This window comes from Nicotiana tomentosiformis, chromosome 1 (genome assembly GCF_000390325.3).
Source record: "Nicotiana tomentosiformis chromosome 1, ASM39032v3, whole genome shotgun sequence".
NCBI lineage: Eukaryota > Viridiplantae > Streptophyta > Magnoliopsida > Solanales > Solanaceae > Nicotiana > Nicotiana tomentosiformis.
In genome coordinates, this window is record NC_090812.1 from 140,799,327 (window position 1) to 140,817,135 (window position 17,809).

Sequence of the window (17,809 nt, forward strand, 5' to 3'; positions counted from 1 at the left end):
CAAATTGGTATCAGAGCCTAGGTTACATAGGTCTCACGAGTCATGAGCAGGTTTAGTAGAGGCTTGCGGATCGGTACGGAGACGTTTGTACTTATCTTCGAGAGGCTGCAGAACCCTTAGGAAAAAAATCACTTTCTTGTATTCTGTCGTGCGGATTTTTTGATTCCGAAAACTAAATTTCTGTTATTCTATTTTCTCATAGATGGTGAGAACACGTACTACCGGGTCGGACGGTCAGCCACTAGTGCCACCAGTTAGGGCCACAAGAGGCCGGGGCATAGTAAAGGCCGGGGCCGAGGTAGAGGTCGAGGTGTAGCTTGTACCACAGTGGGACCAGCAACTGTAGTACCACCAGTTACACCAGCTCAGGCACCTGCTGTGCCCATTGAGATTCCAAGCTTTTAGGAAACTTTCGCCCAGATATTAACAGTTTGCACTGGCTTAGCTCAGGTGGTTTCGGTTCAGGCCGTACCTGCCACTTCGCAGGATGGGGGAGGTACTCATACCCCTGTTGCCCGTACTCCAGATCAGGTAGTTTTCTGGATAAGTGCCAATGGATGCTTCAAACAGTAGGTATTCTGGAGACCAGTGGGGTCTGGTTCATAACTTTTTAGTTTTTTGGGGCTGCCTTCAGTTGGTGGGAGGCTTATGAGAGGCGTAGGCCGGTTGGTGCAGTACCACTTACATGGTAGGAGTTCTCCGTTCTCTTTTTGGAGAAGTTTGTGCCGCAGTCTCGCAGAGAGGATCTGCACAGACAGTTTGAGTAGTTACGTTAGGATGGCATGTCCATGACGCAGTACGAGATGAGATTTTTTGAGTTGGCTCGTTACGTAGTTTGGTTGGTTCCCACTGATAGGGAAAGGATTAGGAGGTTCATTGATGGCCTCACGTATCAACTACGGTTTCTTATGACTATGGAGAGGGTATCTGATGCCACTTTTGACGAGGTGGTTAACATTGCTCGACAGATAGAGGTGGTCTGTAGCCTGCAGCATGGTGGGGTACCTTCTAGAGGCCCCGATGTTCGGGCAGTTTTGGTGGGGTACCTTCTGGAGGGCAGTTCTACCACAACAGGGGTCGTCTAGTTCACCGTGGTGCATCATCCAGCCATGGTTCATATAGTTCTCATCAGAGTCAGTCATCTCTTAGTGCACTTCCAGCCCCGAGTGCGCTCCTTGCACCATCAGTTCAGGGATCATATGTACTAGGTCCTTCTGGTAGTTATTCTGGTTCCCAAGGTCCGCCTCTAAACTCGCCGCCATTCTTCGAGATGGAGTGCTATGAGTGTGGAGAGTTGGGCCATGTGAGGAAATATTGTCCCAGCCATACGCGAGGTCCAGTTTAGCAGAGGAGTCAAGCTACTACTTATGTACCAGTTGTTCCACTACCCGCTTAGCTAGGTCAGGGTGGAGCTCAGTCAGCTAGGGGTCGCCCAAGACGGGGAAGCCGATCCGGTGGCGGTCAGGGCCGATTCTATGCTTTTCCTGCTAGACCAGATGTTGTTGCTTCAGATGCAGTGATCACATGTATTGTCTCAGTGTGCCACAGGGAGGCATCTATATTATTTGACATTGATTTCACATATTCGTATGTTTCATCATATTTTGTTCATTTTTTGGATATGCCCCGTGAGTCCTAAGTTCCACCTGGTCATGTATCTACGCCGATGGGCGATACTATAATTGTGTACCGGGTGTATCAGTCGTGTATGGAAATTATTGGGGGACGAGACCAGAGTTGATCTTTTATTGCTTAGTATGGTCAATTTAGATATTATCTGGGTATGTTGAGATATCAGATGTTTTGTTATATAGCCTTGGGTCAAGTGAGGGAGTCTGCTATCTACGATTTGATTGCATGATTATGTGCGGTATTGATTTTGTTCCGAGGTACACTTGTGGATTAGATATGACTTGCATAGGTTGAATCGGGGATGATTTGAGTAAGAAAATTTCTAGAATGTGGGTTATATTGCACTTTATGAAAAATCATGAGGTGATTAAATTATTATTTTGAAGGATGTAGTGTACACGAAGTATAAATTTGATTGGTGGTGTAAAGGTAGAGTTACTCCGTTGGAGGCTGTTGTGCTAGGGGGGAGGGGGCTAGTGTCTGTTGGCCCGTTCGGGCGGTGAAATTTAGATTTGAGCATAGTGGATGACTTTCGAAAGGGTATTAATGAGATTCTCGTGCTTGTCACGTGATAGATGTGGTGTGTTATGAGGGATTTAGATTTATATGTACGAGGTGGCAGTTCATTCTTGAAAGTAAGATCACGAATTTTGAACGGAATGGTTAGTGTTATATATTTTGGTGAATGTTATAGTTGCTCGGTAATCCCTGAGAAGGGTGTGCGGTTGAAAGAAGCATTATGTTTTGAGTTACAGATGTTCATTGGTATTACGGTACTCTCCTGGTTGATAGATTTTTGATATTCAAATTATTGATATTATTGGTACGTGAGTTATCCGTGCGGGTTCATATATTGATACTATAGCACGTGAGTTGTCCGTGTGAGTGATGTTCATGTGAGCTCTAGAAGAGCTGGTTACTGTTATTAAATTTGTGTGTATTGGTTCTACTATATATAGTGAGCTTATAGCATTACAGTTGTTGTGGTGCTTGTTGAACTTACAATACGGTTCTCTACTTTGAGACATCTTCCATTTTGGGTATGAGGTTGTGTAGTCGTGGATTGAGTTGTATTGGTGTGGCATGTAAATAGGGTATTTGTGTTTGATAATATAAGGTCATTGGACCTAGAACGGATACTATTAGGTTTGATTCTGGTATATTGGGAGGATAATATTGAAAGTCGGCTTAGAAAGTGATTATGGTTCTGGTTGGGGCGAGAGAGATCCGTGACTTGTTGCTATGATAAGGGGTCATGAGATTTCTGCATGTTTATTTTATTATCAGAAGTGTACGAAGGTTTTGGAACGAGGTTTGGCTTGATATGAGGTTTAATGCTTGTACTTGGTTGGTTTGGAGTAATTACTGTGATTGTGATCGAGAATGGTGTTGCGAGCATGTGAGTTGTGTAGTATGTAATGTGATTATATCTGGGGTTATGGCTATGGCTTTATACAGCTTGTTCAGACTTATACGGTGTGTGAGATTTAGATCATGGAAAGAGTTATGGGTGTTAGAAATTAAGCTCCAAGTTTTGGGCTAAGGTTAAATTAATGATTTTCAATTGTGTTATGTTGTCAGGCCTATATAGAATAGAGTGACGTGGGATCACCCCCAGGTATGTGCATGGTAAGGAGGAACAGTGATTTAAAGGCTTAGGAACAACTCTTGGCACGTTCGAGGACGAACGTATGTTTAAGTGGGGGAGATTATAACGACCCGATCGGTCATTTTGAGCAATTATGCTCCTTTCAACTATTTGAAGTCTTGAATAACTTCCTACGAGGTATTATGACTTGTGTGAATTATCGGTTTTGGTTTTAAGGTATTTCAGAGTTAGCTTGGAAGAATAAATTTCATGTTGGAAGCTTAAGTTGAAATGGTTGACCAGATATTGATTTATGTGTAAACGACCTCAGATTCGAATTATGATAATTCCAATAGCTTCGTATGGTGTTTTGGACTTAGTAGCGTATACTTAAAATTATTTGGAGGTCCGTAGTAGAATTAAGCTTGAAATGGCAAAAGTCGAATTTATTGAAAGTTTGATCGGGAGGTTGACTTTTTGATATCGGGGTCGGAATCTAGTTTTGAAAATTTTCATAGCTCTGTTATATCATTTATGACTTATGTGCAATATATGAGGTGAATCGGAATTGATTTGATAGGTTTCGGCATCAAATGTAGAAGTTAAAAATTCTTAAGTCCCTTAAGCTTGAATTGGGTTATGATTCACGGTATTAGCGTTGTTTGATATGATTTGAGGTTTCTACTAAGTCTGTATGATGTTATAGGACTTGTTGGTATGATTTGACAGGTCCCGAGGGGCTTGGGTGTATTTGTTTTTGGATCATTGGTTGAGAGACTAGTAAGGTTAAGAAATTTTGGAGTTTGACCATGGTCAATATCGGGTCAAGACGACCTCTTTTCAATGTTATGAGTACGCGAATAGGTCCGTAGCGTGTTTTATGATTGAAATTCATATATGATTTCTATCCGAGAGGTTTCGGGTGAGTTCCGGATGGTTAACGAATCAAAATTTGGACTTAAACAGTTGCTGGACATTTATGCTGCTGGAAAAATCGAGGCCATGAAAAATCGGGTTCATGAAAAAAATCAAGATCATGAAAAATCGAGGTCATGAAAATCGAGGTCATAAAAAAAATCGAGGCTGGAGAAAATCGAGGTCATAAAGACCGAGGACCGAGGGACGAAGGTCGGGGGCCGAAGGCCGGGGGCCTGGACAAAACTGTAAGTTATAAAGCAGGGGACTTCATCCCATTTTCCATTTTTGTCAAATTGGAGCTTGGGGAGAGGCGATTTTCAGAGAAAACATCGGGGTAAGTGTTCTTAACTCAATTATGGTTAGATTACCAGAATCCATCATTTTGTTTCACCATTTAATTAGTGTTTTGAGATTGAAATTTGGAATTTTTTTAGAAATCTCATAGAAATGAATTTTTGAGATTTCAGTGTCGATTCGTAGTTGGATTTGAGTGAAACTAGTATGGTTGGACTCGTAATTGAATGAATTATCGGATTTTATAAGTTTTGTTGGATTCCGAGACGTGGGTCCCACTGGCAATTTTTGGAGTGTAATTTCGGATTTTTATGAAAAATTAAAATTTTCTTATGGAATTAATTCCAATAAATTTTATTGACTGAATCAAATTATTTATGGCTAGATTCGAGGCGTTTGGATACCAATTCACGAGGCAAAGGCATACCAGAGTAAAGAATTATACGGTTTGAGGTAAGTAACACTTCTAAACTTGGTTCTGAGGGTATGAAACCCGAAATTTGGTATGATATAAATTGCTTGGAGGTGACACTCACGATCGGTGATGAACATGTGGACGTGCACCATATAAATTGTGTCTTGAGTAAATTCTGTGCAGTTGTAAGATTAATGAATCATGTTATTACCTGAACATGCTCTACGTGTTAGAGAAATTGAGCTGAGGCTCCTATTAAAGATCATGTTTAGGCTACGTGCCAATATTTTAGGACCCATGGGGTCGTGTTGCGGTTGAATTAATTGTTCAAAAATATACATTTCACACTCAGTAATAATTGTCCATTGTGAGGATATTTATGGGATTGAGGTGCGCAACGCAGCAGGCCATAATGGCTTTATACATCATTATTATATGGATCGGGGCTGCCCGCCTATAGCAGGCCTTATTGGCTTTACTATTTTGTAGAACGGGGCTGCCCGCCTGCAGAAGGCCTTATAGGCTTTATTATTATACGGACCGGGACTGCCCGCCTACAGTAGGCCTTAAAGGCTTTATATCACGCTTGGGCTGAAGGAGCCCCTCTTGAGTCTGTACACACCCCCAGTGAGCGTAGATGATTATGCATATTCAGGATGGATTTTCCAGGGCATGGACTTGCCTTACTTATTTGTATTGTAATGAGTTTAGCTGGACATTGATCTTGTCCGTATCATTTATATTTGAGGATAAATTATCCCAGGGCTGGATTGGCCTTATACGGTACTGGGTGACGGACTGTCAGTCGATGTGTATTTATATACGGGTTGCAACACCCCTGGGTTGGATTGGCCATAAACAGTATCGAGTGACCAGATAATTTGTGACCAGTACTTACATGAGGTCTTTTTACTGAGATGTCATATTCTTCATATCATGCAGTATTGATCTATTTCACTTGTACTGAGTTTAACTGTTAAATTTGAAAGTATGTCTACGTTTTGTACCTGTATTTATACTGGACTGTACTTGCGGAGCTCGTCATTACTTTCAGCCGAGAGGTTAGTCTTGTTACTTATTGAGTTAGTTTTACTCATACTACATTTTGCACCTCGCGTGCAGATCCAGGTGCTATCGGATACGACGGCTGTTAGAATTCAGAGTTCTTTTCGTTGGAGACTATCAAGGTAGCTGCTTGAAGATTGCAGACTGGATTTCCTTCCTTTTTAGTTATTGTATTATTCTATATTTCAGACAGTGATTTTTTTACCAGTCAGACTTTGTATTCATTTAGATGCTCATGTACTCAGTGACACCGGGTTTTGGTAGTGTCATATTTGTATTTGTGATATTTATTCCGCTGAATTTAATTATTTGGTTTTCAAACTTAAAAGATATGGTGGTTTATTGAGATTGTCGGCATGCCTAGTATTGAGATAGACGCCATCACGATAGGTGAGATTTTGGATCGTGACAGGTAAGCAATCTCCAATTTATTATGTTAGGAAATCTTTATTAGATGTAGAGACACTGTATTCTCATTTAGAGAAGCTTGCATTAGCATTAATAATTGCATCAAGAAAGTTATGACCATATTTTCAATGTCATCCTATTTCCATTATAATTGCTTTCTCACCAAGGAATATATTGCACAAGCAAGAGTTATTAGGGAGGTTAGATAAATGGGCCATAGAGCTTAGTGAATATGATATTATCTATCAACCTAGAACTGCCATGAAGTCTCAGGTACTAGCGGATTTTGTAGTGGATTTCAGCTCGAACCTACTTCCTGAAGTCAAAAAAGAGGTACGAGTGTTTACCGGGTCTAATCTGGGGATTTGGACCTTATATATCGATGGTTCTTCAAATGTAAAAGGAGCAGGTTTGGAAATTGGTTTAATTCACATTCAGGAGAGATTATAAGACAAGTAATAAAGTGTTATCTAATTACTAATAATGAAGCAGAGTATGAAGCCGTGATTGCAGGTTTGGAACTCGCAAGAGAGCTTGGAATTGAACAAATCAAAATCAAAAGTGATCTCACAGTTAGTAGTAAACCAAATGCAAGCGAATTGCGTGGCAGAAGAGACGTGAATGCAGCAATACCTGGAAAAGGTACGAGAATTACTGAGGTAGTTCCAAACTTGGAAAGCTATCCAAATACCCAGGGAAGAAAATGCGGAAGCCGATGCATTGGCAAATCTGGGGTCCGTGGTTGATGTGTCAAACACGGAAAATGCGATTGTGGTACATTTGTTCCATTCAACCCTTGATCAAATAAAAAATGAGGTAAATTTTAATAATTTAACTTGGGGTTGGAGAAATGAATCTGTGAATTATTTGCAGCATGGAATTTTACCTGAGGATAAGAAGAAATCACAATCACTGCGAATGAAAGCTGCTTAGTATTGCCTAATAGAAGGTAATTTATATCACAAAATGTTTGGAGCACCCCTAGAATGGTGCCTTGGACCATCACAAACTGAATATGCGATGCGAGAAGTGCATGAATGATATTGCGGTAATCATGTCAGAGGAAAATCGCTGGTAAAAGCGTTAATAAGAGTGGGATATTATTGGCCAAAAAATGGAGAATGAATCGAAACATTTTGTAGTAAGATGTGATAAGTTCCAGCGATATGCAAATAATATGCAGACCAGTAGAATTGCTCCATTCAGTCATATCACCGTGGCCATTTATGAAGTGAGGGATGGATATCGTAGGTCCTATGGCACAAGCACCAGGAAAGGTATAATTTTTATTAATTTTAACGATTATTTTTCAAAGTGGGTAGAAGCAGGTGCCTTCAAACAGGTGTGAGAAAAGGAAGTTGTCGACTTCATTTGGAGAAGTATAATATGTCAGTTTGGAGTCCGAAAGGAAATCGTTTGTGATAATGGGCCGCAGTTTGTGGGTGCGAAGGTTACTGATTTTTTCAAAAGATGGAAAATGAAACGAATTACTTCAGCACGTTATCATCCTGCCGCTAATGGACAAGCCGAGTCGACAAATAAAATTATTATCACCAATATAAAGAAGCGCTTAGAAAAATTAAAAGGCAGGTGGCCTGAAGTACTATCTGGGGTGCTTTGGGATTACCGAACAACGATGAAAATAAATATGGGAGAAACACCGTTCTTGCTTGTTTATGGAGCTGAGGCCTTAATTTCAGCGAAAATAGGAGAATCGAGTACAAGGTACACACGTGCAAATGAAGCATTAAATGAGGAGGAACTTCTTACGAATTTAGATTTGACAGAAGAAAGAAGGGAGGCAGCTTTAGTCCGAATGGCAGCACAAAAGCTTAGAATTAAATGATATTAAAACAAGAAGGCAAACCTGAGATATTTTAAGACTGGGGACTTAATCCTTAAAATTGTGTTTCGATCAACACACGCGGCAAATGCGGGGAAATTGAGTCCAAATGGGGAAGGCCCATATCGAGTTAAGGGTATTGCGGGAAAAGAAGCATATGAGTTGGAGACTATGGACGGCAAGGTGTTACTATACCATTGGAATATAGTTCACTTGAATAAATATTACTTTTGAGAAGGCTAGTACCCACAGTCAGGTATCCTGAAAGTTCATTTTTTACTTTGTTCATTTAATTTTTATTATCCACTTTAGATGATAGGCAAAAAACTAGCCCGTATCAGATGATGACATTAGACCCGAAAGACACAGAATACTTAATTATTTATTGTCTAGGTTACAATAATTCTGATGGAAAGGGTTAAGCAGATATCATCTAAAACGTTACCTTCGGGTCCCGTGTGTGTTTCCTTTTTCAAGGAAAAGACCAAAGAAAGAAGTTGATCCAGTATTCAAATTTTTATGCTTCAACGCCTAAACACTGGGGGGGACTATGCATATGAAGAAGTAAGCAAAGGAATAAGACGTACACCACTAAAGCATAGTTTAGCCAAAGGAAATATCTTGAAGAAAATGTCAAATTTTCAAGCTCGCAAAAGGAATGAGAAGTAAAGAGTTGAATAACCAACAGAAAACTCCCACGAGCTTTTAGGTTAAGACCATAAATTTAGTCACGGGGTAAACGTACCCGTACTTGTAAATCTTCTATAAAGAAAGCAGTTATGAAAATGTTGGACATAAATATTTATTTGAAAGTTCAAATAAAACTTACTCAAATTACTTCATATTTCATATCTTTACACCAATATAAAGATGAGACGTCATCTTCATTAGTGTTATTAATATAAAAGGACCCTCTTTTATTAAAAAAAAACTCATACATTTACGATTCGGCATATTAGAGCATTTCAAATGCAAGTAAAAGCTCGAAAACCTAAAGATAAAAAAACATAATATAAGATATGCAACGAAACGATATTAGCATTAACATCCCAAAAGCAATGAAGGAAAAGTTTCCCAAGATCTACTTCAAATAAAAACAAAAATGTTTCATAAATACCAACAAAAGAAAAAATCTAAGGGGAAGGGTGAAAAACTAAGGAGCATCATCAGCAGGAGTGGAAGGATCAACTTGAGAAGACGAACACTGGGTATCGGCTTGGTCATCTACGGGACCGTCTTCATCACCTTTGTAACTTTTGTCCTCATGTGTTGAAAAACTTTGACACTGTTGAGTCTTTTCATTTGCTTTTTTAGCTTTGGCAATTTTATCCTCGAGGTCAAAACCCCCCTGGTTAGCCTCGATCAAAGTTTCTAGATGGGTATTTAGAAGCCCAACTAACATCAAGTGTTAGTTTGTCTTCGAGAGCTTTATAGTCTTTCTCCAGTTGTTCTATCTCAATCCTCAGGTGTTCTTTTTCATCTTCTGAAGCTTCATAAGATACCTTCAGAGGTTTAAAAGTACCCTCGAAGAACTTGACTTTATCAGAAGATGAACGGAGATCCTCTTGAGCTTGAGTGAGCATCTGAATTAGATCACCATCATACACCTCCTTCTGATTTAGAAGATTTTTCAAGATCCAAATCTCCTCGGTAGCCCTTGAATGCAGCTCAGCAAAGGAAGATTCTAATCTATCCTTTTCATTTTCAACTTGGTTGGAAGAGGCCTTTAAAACTGCTAACTCAAAAATTGTTATCTTTAATTGTTGCTCCAAAGACCTTTTTTCTTTAGCAAAGATGTCTTTTTCAAGTTGAAGGGTTTCAAGTTGTTCCTTCCAATTGTGAGCTTCAGTATGCAACTCAACCACTTGCTGATCAGTACAAGATATTCTTTTCATCAGCTTCGTACCTGTTAGATTGATCTGCAAAAAGGCAAGCTAGAAAAGTTATAAACTTAGAAGGAAAGGTGGATACATAAGGGAAGAAAGATATACCTTACGGGTAGAATGAATAACATCATTCATTAAGGTTAAAGAGCTCTGAGACTCAAGCTTTTCCCTCTCCACAGGGATTATCAACGGTTTCAACCATACCGCAGCTCGGCTAGATTTCTTTAACAAATTTTCACTATCGGGGACTTCAATTAACACCTGCTTCATACTTTTTCTCCCACTTGAAGGCCCAAATTCTTCACGGGGGATAGGGGTTGTCATACCCCTTTTCTACCCCCAAAGATACATATGTTATGGATAAGGGCTAAAATAGTTTTTTCAATTAAAGTGACAAACTTGAGTAGGGATTATTTTATTGTTCAGAGTCGCCACTTGGAATTGATTTGTGGGGTGTTCCAAGTCACATTTTATTTGAATCCCTAGTCAAAGGAAGGTTTGACTCTATTATTATTGGTCTTCAAAAATAAAGTCCGGTCAAGAAATTTTGTTGACCGAGGAGAAGGTGTAAGGCATTCCTCGAGTCTCGTGGTTCTAGCACGGTCGCTTTTATTGACTAAAATTGGCTTAAATTAATTTTTGGATAAACTGTGATTCATTGGTTTCCATATTTTATCTATCCTCTTTTATTATTGATGACTTTATTAATCTCAAACTAAGACGAATATCCTCGACCCTAGCTTACACTAACCAAGACGAGTATCCTCGATCTTAGTTCGTGTGTCGCAGCTAAAATTGGAGCCTATTCGAAGTTAATTAAATAACAAACTTTTAAGTAATTGAAAAAATTGAAACAAGACGTATCCTCACGACCTTGCCATTTTATTTATGGCTTTATTGTTGGGAAAATTATGCAAATAAATATTGGACCGATTCTACCTATTTTAAAGAAATGGGCCAACTTCTTCTTAAAGGAAAAATGAGCCAGCTTAGGGATTTTAGAGTTGTTGGACTACTGGAAATTATTATAAAAATATGGCCAACCTTTGCTTATAAAAAAAAATGGGCCAGCTTATTTATTAGTGAAAATGGGCCAGCAGGTCAGCTCATTTGGCCCTTTATTCTTGTTAGCCCAATATTATTAAATACAAAACTAATACATTCTGCCTACTTTCAAAATCTTCGTGAAGTCTTTAACAATTTTTCTTTTCTATAACATGACCAAGAGAGAAATGCTACAACGCAATAAATAAATAGATAAATAAGTAAAGCAAAAAAAAGGTTGTGGATTTAACATTATGATCCAAAGCTTGATTTCAAGATTGAAACCTCAACATTTATCCATATAGCAAATTTCCTTGCAGATGCTTCACGTAATCTAAACATGCTCAAATCCTCATCAATTGCTATTAAAAAACTGCATTACAGAGTTTAAAGGTTACTCGGGTCGCAAAAAATAAATATAGCAGTGAGGAATAAGAGCTCAGCAACAGAGAACAACAACAAAAAATCAACAAAAATCTAGCAGCAAATTGTGTTTAAACAGCCCGAGAACCTTAGAGAAGAAACTCAGAACCAACTCTAAAGAAAACTTATACTTTTCTAAAAGTTTTCACTCTAAGATTCACTCACAAAGCACAGAATTTTCAGTTTACTAAAATATTCAACTGCTGATTTTTTGTTCGAAGATATGTGTGTTCAAGCAACTCTTTAGCCCCCTTTTAAGTGATAGAGTGTGTGTCTTTTATAGGAGAAGAAACCATGCATTCATGATTAAAAATCTACCCTCTTATGACAGATTGTTTCAACAAAATCTGCTCTAAATATTCAAAAGGCAAGACTTTTGGTTCAATTTTGTCCAAAAGAGAGTATTTTCAACCAAAATCTGCTCTTAACTATTCAAAGACAAACTTTTGGTTCAAAATATGTCAAAAAGTATTGTATTTATCACCAAACAATGACTTTTGAGTTTTGTACTCCAAAGTCTTTGCACAGTAAAAATAACCAAACTTGTACTTTTTCTTCTTTAATTTTAATTTTTATCAACACAATATTCAAATAATCAAATCCAATATAAACAAATTTACTAAGCACTTGAATCTTTTATTATCTACTATCAGGACTAAGCAAATAGCTATTTCAAAACTAATGAATAACTATTTATCAGTGATTAATAACCATAAATGACTAAGCTAACACATATTAAATACAATTAATAATAAAAATATAAATAAAAAAAAATCAGAAATTATGCTAGACATAAACTAACTACAATACAATTAGAGAAAATAGACAAAGGAAACGAGAATAGGGGTACACCAAACGAGGGCGTTCGGGGTGGTCGCCGAATTTTCGGGGTGGATTTGACATCAATAGGTAGGTCTTGAGGAGCTATATCCGTTGATGTAGGTATTGTGGGGGTGGTAGTGGCCGGAGCTTCAAGAATTTGGGCAAAAAAGTGGCAGCTAAAGTTTTCTAGATCTAAAATTCAATGTGTTTGAGGAGGTTTTGAAGGATTTGGTTTGGAGATATAGAAAGACGAGCTTGTGGAGATTACATGGTGTGAATTTGGGGGTATTTGGAGGTGGTCCGCCGCCGGTGGGCGATTTCCGGCGGCGGCGGCTAGAGAGAATGAAAAGAGAGAGAAGAGAGAGGAAGAAGAAAAGAATTATGGGAAAATGGGGGCAAAATTTCAGCATTTCTAAGTTTTAAATACCTAGTTGGGAGATTGATTGTAAACCATTGGATGAGGGAGATATGAATGGATGAGATTTAATCTTCATTCACTTAATTAATGACGTAGTATCATCATGAAACTACGCCGTTTTGGACCAAGACGTGGCCAACCATTTTGGACTGGTATGGCCGAATTGGGATCAACATTAGGGCTAATTTTCGCTCAATTTTAATTAATATACACTATCCCACTCCCTTGTCTCTCTAATGAAATTATACAAGCAAAACGAAAATCCTTTAGAGATGAAAACTAAAATATACAAGTAAAAAATAAAACTAATTTAGTACTTTTTAATTAAACTCATATAAAAATGCGCAAATAAATTCAAAGAAAAACAACTAAAAATAGCTGAAATCATCAAAAGCAATAATTAATTGGACACAGCAGCAAAAAGCGTGCAAAAATTGTTTTGGAAAAAGCGTGCAAAATTAGGTATTCACAGCGGCAAGTGTCGTAACAGAAACAACTGCGGGTGTGGTAGTAGAAGAGATGGCAGGATTAACGACAGAAGCAACAGAGGTTATTGGAAGGGCAGCAAGCGGTGACTCTTCAAAAACAGGGCCAAAATCTTCTTCACCCTCAAATATTTGAGCGAAGAGTCTATTAATTAGACTTGGGGGGGGGGGGGTTAACAGAACGGTTAACATCTTCATCTTCAAAGATGTCCAAATGGACACTCTCAGGTTCGTCAACAAGCTTGAAAGGCACGGATCCTGAAGATAGGTCTTGAGGAATGGTGGCTTCATCATCTAAAATCACGTATCTCTTAACTCGTAGCTTCCTCAGTAGAGAGCCATCTTCACCATCTTCTTATTCTTCAGAGTCGCGGGCTTCAACATTCTTACTCTTTGAAGAGGACACGCTCAGTATTTGTTCCTGTGATATGCTAACAGAAAGCCTAGCAGTAGAAACAGAAGCGGTACTGATGCCACGAACAACAAATCGTAGAACAACAAAAAAGGTTAAAGTAAAAGAAGATACAATAAGGAAAAGTCATGGTAAAGAAGAATTACATGATTTTCACTTTCCACCCAAACTTTTGGGAGAGGAATTTCATGATCTTTTCTCCATAGGGTCGGCGATCAATATTTTTTTTACCTAATCACGAAAGTTAGGAAGTTCACCAAAATCTTTCATGATTGCTGTAAAGTAAAAAGAAAAAAACTCGTATGAGAAAATCGAAATCCTAAGAGAAGTAGAAAAAGTAAAGAAATATACTCATGTGCAAAGTTCCACTTCTCAAGGAAAGGCATGTTTTCATCACCCACTAAATCACGAGTGGGAACATTCACAAATCGGGCATACCAGCCACGGTCGCGATCATCCCCGGGGTTCACTAAAACTCTCTTGCTTCTCGCCGCAAGTGAAGAAACACCTTCGCGAAAGACTTTCGGGGAATATAGATGGAGCAAGTGTTGAAAAGTAAAAGGTACTGAAACTAAGTTTGACAAATAACTAAGGCAAGATACTGCCCCTCCATATTATCGGATCTATTTGACCAAGACAGACACAGAAGTAATGACAAAACTCAATGATCACTGGGTCGATAGGTGGGTTGAATCCTAGGGTAAAAGGGTAGGTGTAAACAAACTAATAACCTTCACGATAAGAGGTTATTCAATCATCAACATTAGGATCTATCACAGGGAAATTAGGTTTTCAGTGGCATTCACGATAAACTAGAGGAAGAAGACCAAGAGTAATCAAAGTAGGGTAACGATCGGCAGGGTTAAGTGTTGCTATGGAAGAAAATTATATTCTCATAGCCTCACAGTCCAATATAAAAGAAAATTTTTGAGGAACAATTTCAGAAATAACAGGTTCTTGCAACGTTCATTATGGTCTTTACCTCTAAAGAAGTATCTAGGAGTTGATGAAGTTTTTGCTTTGGAAGAAGAAGGTATTGCAGTATTCTTCTGGGATGAGGTAGAACTACGGCTTGATAAAGAACTTAAGATACGAAGTCTACCGCCTTTTCTACTCCTAAATGGGGCAGAAGAGGGAGGAGGTTCATCAATAATGACTATTTTACAAGGATCTGACGATGAAGAAGGATTTGAAGAAGGGAAAGTCATTTTTAATGGTAAAAGCACGAAGAGAGGGAAAAATTGCAGAAGAAGTTGGAGTATGAATGCAAGAAAGAACAAGAAAATTGTTGGTGGTATGTGATGCGGTATTTATAAAGAAGGACCATCATTATGAACCGCCATCATGGAACCGTCACTTCGAACTGACGTAGCCGCAGAAAATCCTAAAAAGTCGCTATAAACTGCTGAGCCAATTATAACAAGGCATGTGTCTCGGACATTAAATAGAAAGGACGTACGCCTCATTGCTTTTGAAGAAAATATTATTATGGTTGGGAAGAGGCGGCAAGACATTCCCGTCATAAATACACTTTTCGGTTCCCGATTATTCATTTGAGAATATTCAAAAAGTGGGGAGACTATCTGTATTAGTGGAAAAACAAGCATGATACGTGGATTAATGGTATGGTGACAGGTGGCATTTATATCGGGTTAATGAAGAAGAATGATCAGGCACGGTTAAAATACCCACATGATTTACGAAAGAAGGTACCATAACTGACAGTTGGGAAAGAAAAAATAGGCACGAGATGCATGAAGACTAAAATGAGAAGATTCACGAACAGTTGTGAATATAGAAAGGGAATCAGTATTATCCCTAATTATGCACGATCACCTATTATTATCATAGTCGTTACGAGTAATATTAGTGACGAAAAATTAATATACTCAAGCTTAATAACATGTAAAAATTAAGTGAGGGGAAACCGTTACATCTTTGTATTCATATATAAGGGTCCTTATCTTAGTTTGTACGATCAACAGAATATTTACAAATATATGCAATCAGTCTTTTTTACTTTTATATTTCTACTTGATTGAAGATTCTAATCCACAATTCTGGGGAGAAAATAACGATCATCAATAAGATTTCTTTCCTTCATTTATCATTTCAATTGTTTATTTTATTCTCGCATTTTTTTTTTTGAAAAGTGAAGTAAACTTGGTTATTAGAAACCCAATTTTCCTTAACATTGACTTTGACCACAAAATTTATTTTTTGGTTAAACATGAGGGTATCAGAAAACGTATCGGTCAAACCAGTTTGGTTGGCACATAAGGTACCGAACCGGTACTGGTACCCTTAATATTTCTTTTAATGTAGCCATTTTTGTAACGTTATCCAACGATTATTTTTGAAAAGTTACTGTTGGTAACGGCCAAAAATGGCTATTTTTGCCTCCCTAGCCCCCTAACACCCCTACCTCCTAATTTATTTATTTTTAACTTCTAAGTTTGTTCAAATATACTTTGGCCCTATTTTAAAACTATAAATACTCTATTTCATTCTTTCAATTTTCACACATCCTATTTCTCTAATTCTCTATCTCTCTCTATCTCTAATTACAATTAATGTTCTAGCACTATTATTGAGTTTCACATTTATTTTTGTTATATTTGTATTGCTATTTGTTGTAATTTTAATTATTTATTATTAAAAATGGCTCCTAAACTGGTAAAAAAAGTGTGTAATAGATTGACTAAGAGTAATGTTAAGGAGGGGGTCCTTGTTTTGAAACAAATCCTAACCAGTTCAGATTTAGTCTTTACATACAAGAAACGTATAATTCTGCTTTTTAAGGTTTTCCTAGAACAACTGTTAGAAATAATGTTTGTGATGATGAAGGAAATGAAGACTTGCTGAAATATTGGAAAAGAAGAATTTTTGGCCTTCGAAGACCGGTAGGGGTACTGATAGGGTAGCTATAAAATTACCCTTATCCCATACTCTTAAATCTCCTTAACTAAAGTTCCCTTAAGGCACCTCCCCTTACCGGTAACTTCCTCGCACCCAGTCCCCTTAAGAACCCAGTACCCCTCCCCTTAGACAGCCCTAGTTTTAAGACAAGCAAATTAATGAAAGAAAACACAACGTATTATAAAAAACTTTATATAGGTGTTTGTTTACCCGAAAAATAGATAGAGTTAAATGTGTATGTAGTTCTAAGGGTATGTGGTATAACTTAACACAAATTGTAAGGATAAATAGAAATATCAAATACGGATTGTAAAGAATAAAAAATAAACAAGATTTGAAAGAAGATGATTTAAGGACTAAGCAAGATGAACCAATCTATGAAGCCAAAAAGAATAACCCTTCAATATAGAAGTGTATGATATTTGAGTTACAATATAAGCAAAAAACCATCCTTTTACAGAAATGTAGCCATCCTCTTTATAAGGGAGGATCATACTTTAGATATAATTAAAAATACATAGTGGGAAACCCATGATAAATTAGCTTTTCCCTAATTCCCGCCGAGATTCTCTCCCTTAGTGCGGTTGCAACGACTCTTGTCTGTGAGCTCGAGCTTGATCGGACTCGGTGTTGGTCGGTATTATTTTTTAGAGCTCGATGCCAATTCGGGATCTGGTAATAAATCGGGCTCGGTATCGGTTGGCCTTTTCCCCCTAAGCTCGATTCCATAACATCTCATCATAGTTCGATCCAGACCCGAGCTCGATAATGACTTTGAACTCGGTGTTTGACCTATACCTTAAATCTGAAGCTCATTCGTACCATCTTCGGAACCCATCTCGATATTACGAATTCTTCCTTTGATCCATTATGATCCCATCTCGATCAATCATACGAAGACCGAAATTAATTTCGACCGTATACAGATAGTCTCCTTGTTTCTCGGGAAGGATTTGGTGAGAAATGATATGATTTCTCAATGGCTCGATTGGATATGCACTGACATTTGAATCGAGCCTGACCATGACGTACGTGATAGCTGTCATGTCGGTTTAGTTTACCAAGGCACTTAATACGTGTCATACGGAGGTCGGCCACCGCTGATATTGAACCGCCATTGCTTCAATCTATAAATAGCCTTTCCTTTTACCACTTATCACTTTTACTTCTTCAATCTTCCAAATTTTCCAAGTTCCTTTTCGTATCGTCTGAGTTCATTCGCAAATCTGTGATTCTT

General features: G+C 38.1%; 1 protein-coding gene and 1 long non-coding RNA gene across 2 annotated transcripts; one reads left to right on the forward strand and one right to left on the reverse strand.

The window, feature by feature from the left end:
• The first annotated feature begins 7,434 nt into the window (after window positions 1–7,434).
• On the forward strand, window positions 7,435–8,166 carry LOC138910696 (uncharacterized). The gene is made up of 2 exons (XM_070201871.1): window positions 7,435–7,597; window positions 7,817–8,166. The coding sequence occupies exons 1-2, from the start codon at window positions 7,435–7,437 to the stop codon at window positions 8,164–8,166; spliced, it is 513 nt and encodes a 170-aa protein (XP_070057972.1).
• A 3,149-nt stretch (window positions 8,167–11,315) lies between these two features.
• Window positions 11,316–12,709, reverse strand: LOC104120390 (uncharacterized). The gene is made up of 2 exons (XR_011408745.1): window positions 12,367–12,709; window positions 11,316–11,466 (listed from the first exon to the last, which is right to left on the reverse strand). It is a non-coding gene; the product is annotated as an uncharacterized lncRNA (long non-coding RNA).
• Between the last annotated feature and the right edge of the window lie 5,100 nt (window positions 12,710–17,809).

What these genes read in the sequence shown, in the direction of transcription:
- LOC138910696 (XM_070201871.1), top strand. Translation starts at nt 7,435, where the DNA reads ATGGAGAATGAATCGAAACATTTTGTAGTAAGATGTGATAAGTTCCAG. An exon ending in TGGCACAAGCACCAGGAAAG is followed by an intron (nt 7,598 to 7,816) that starts GTATAATTTTTA and finishes GAATTACTTCAG; the next exon opens with CACGTTATCATCCTGCCGCT.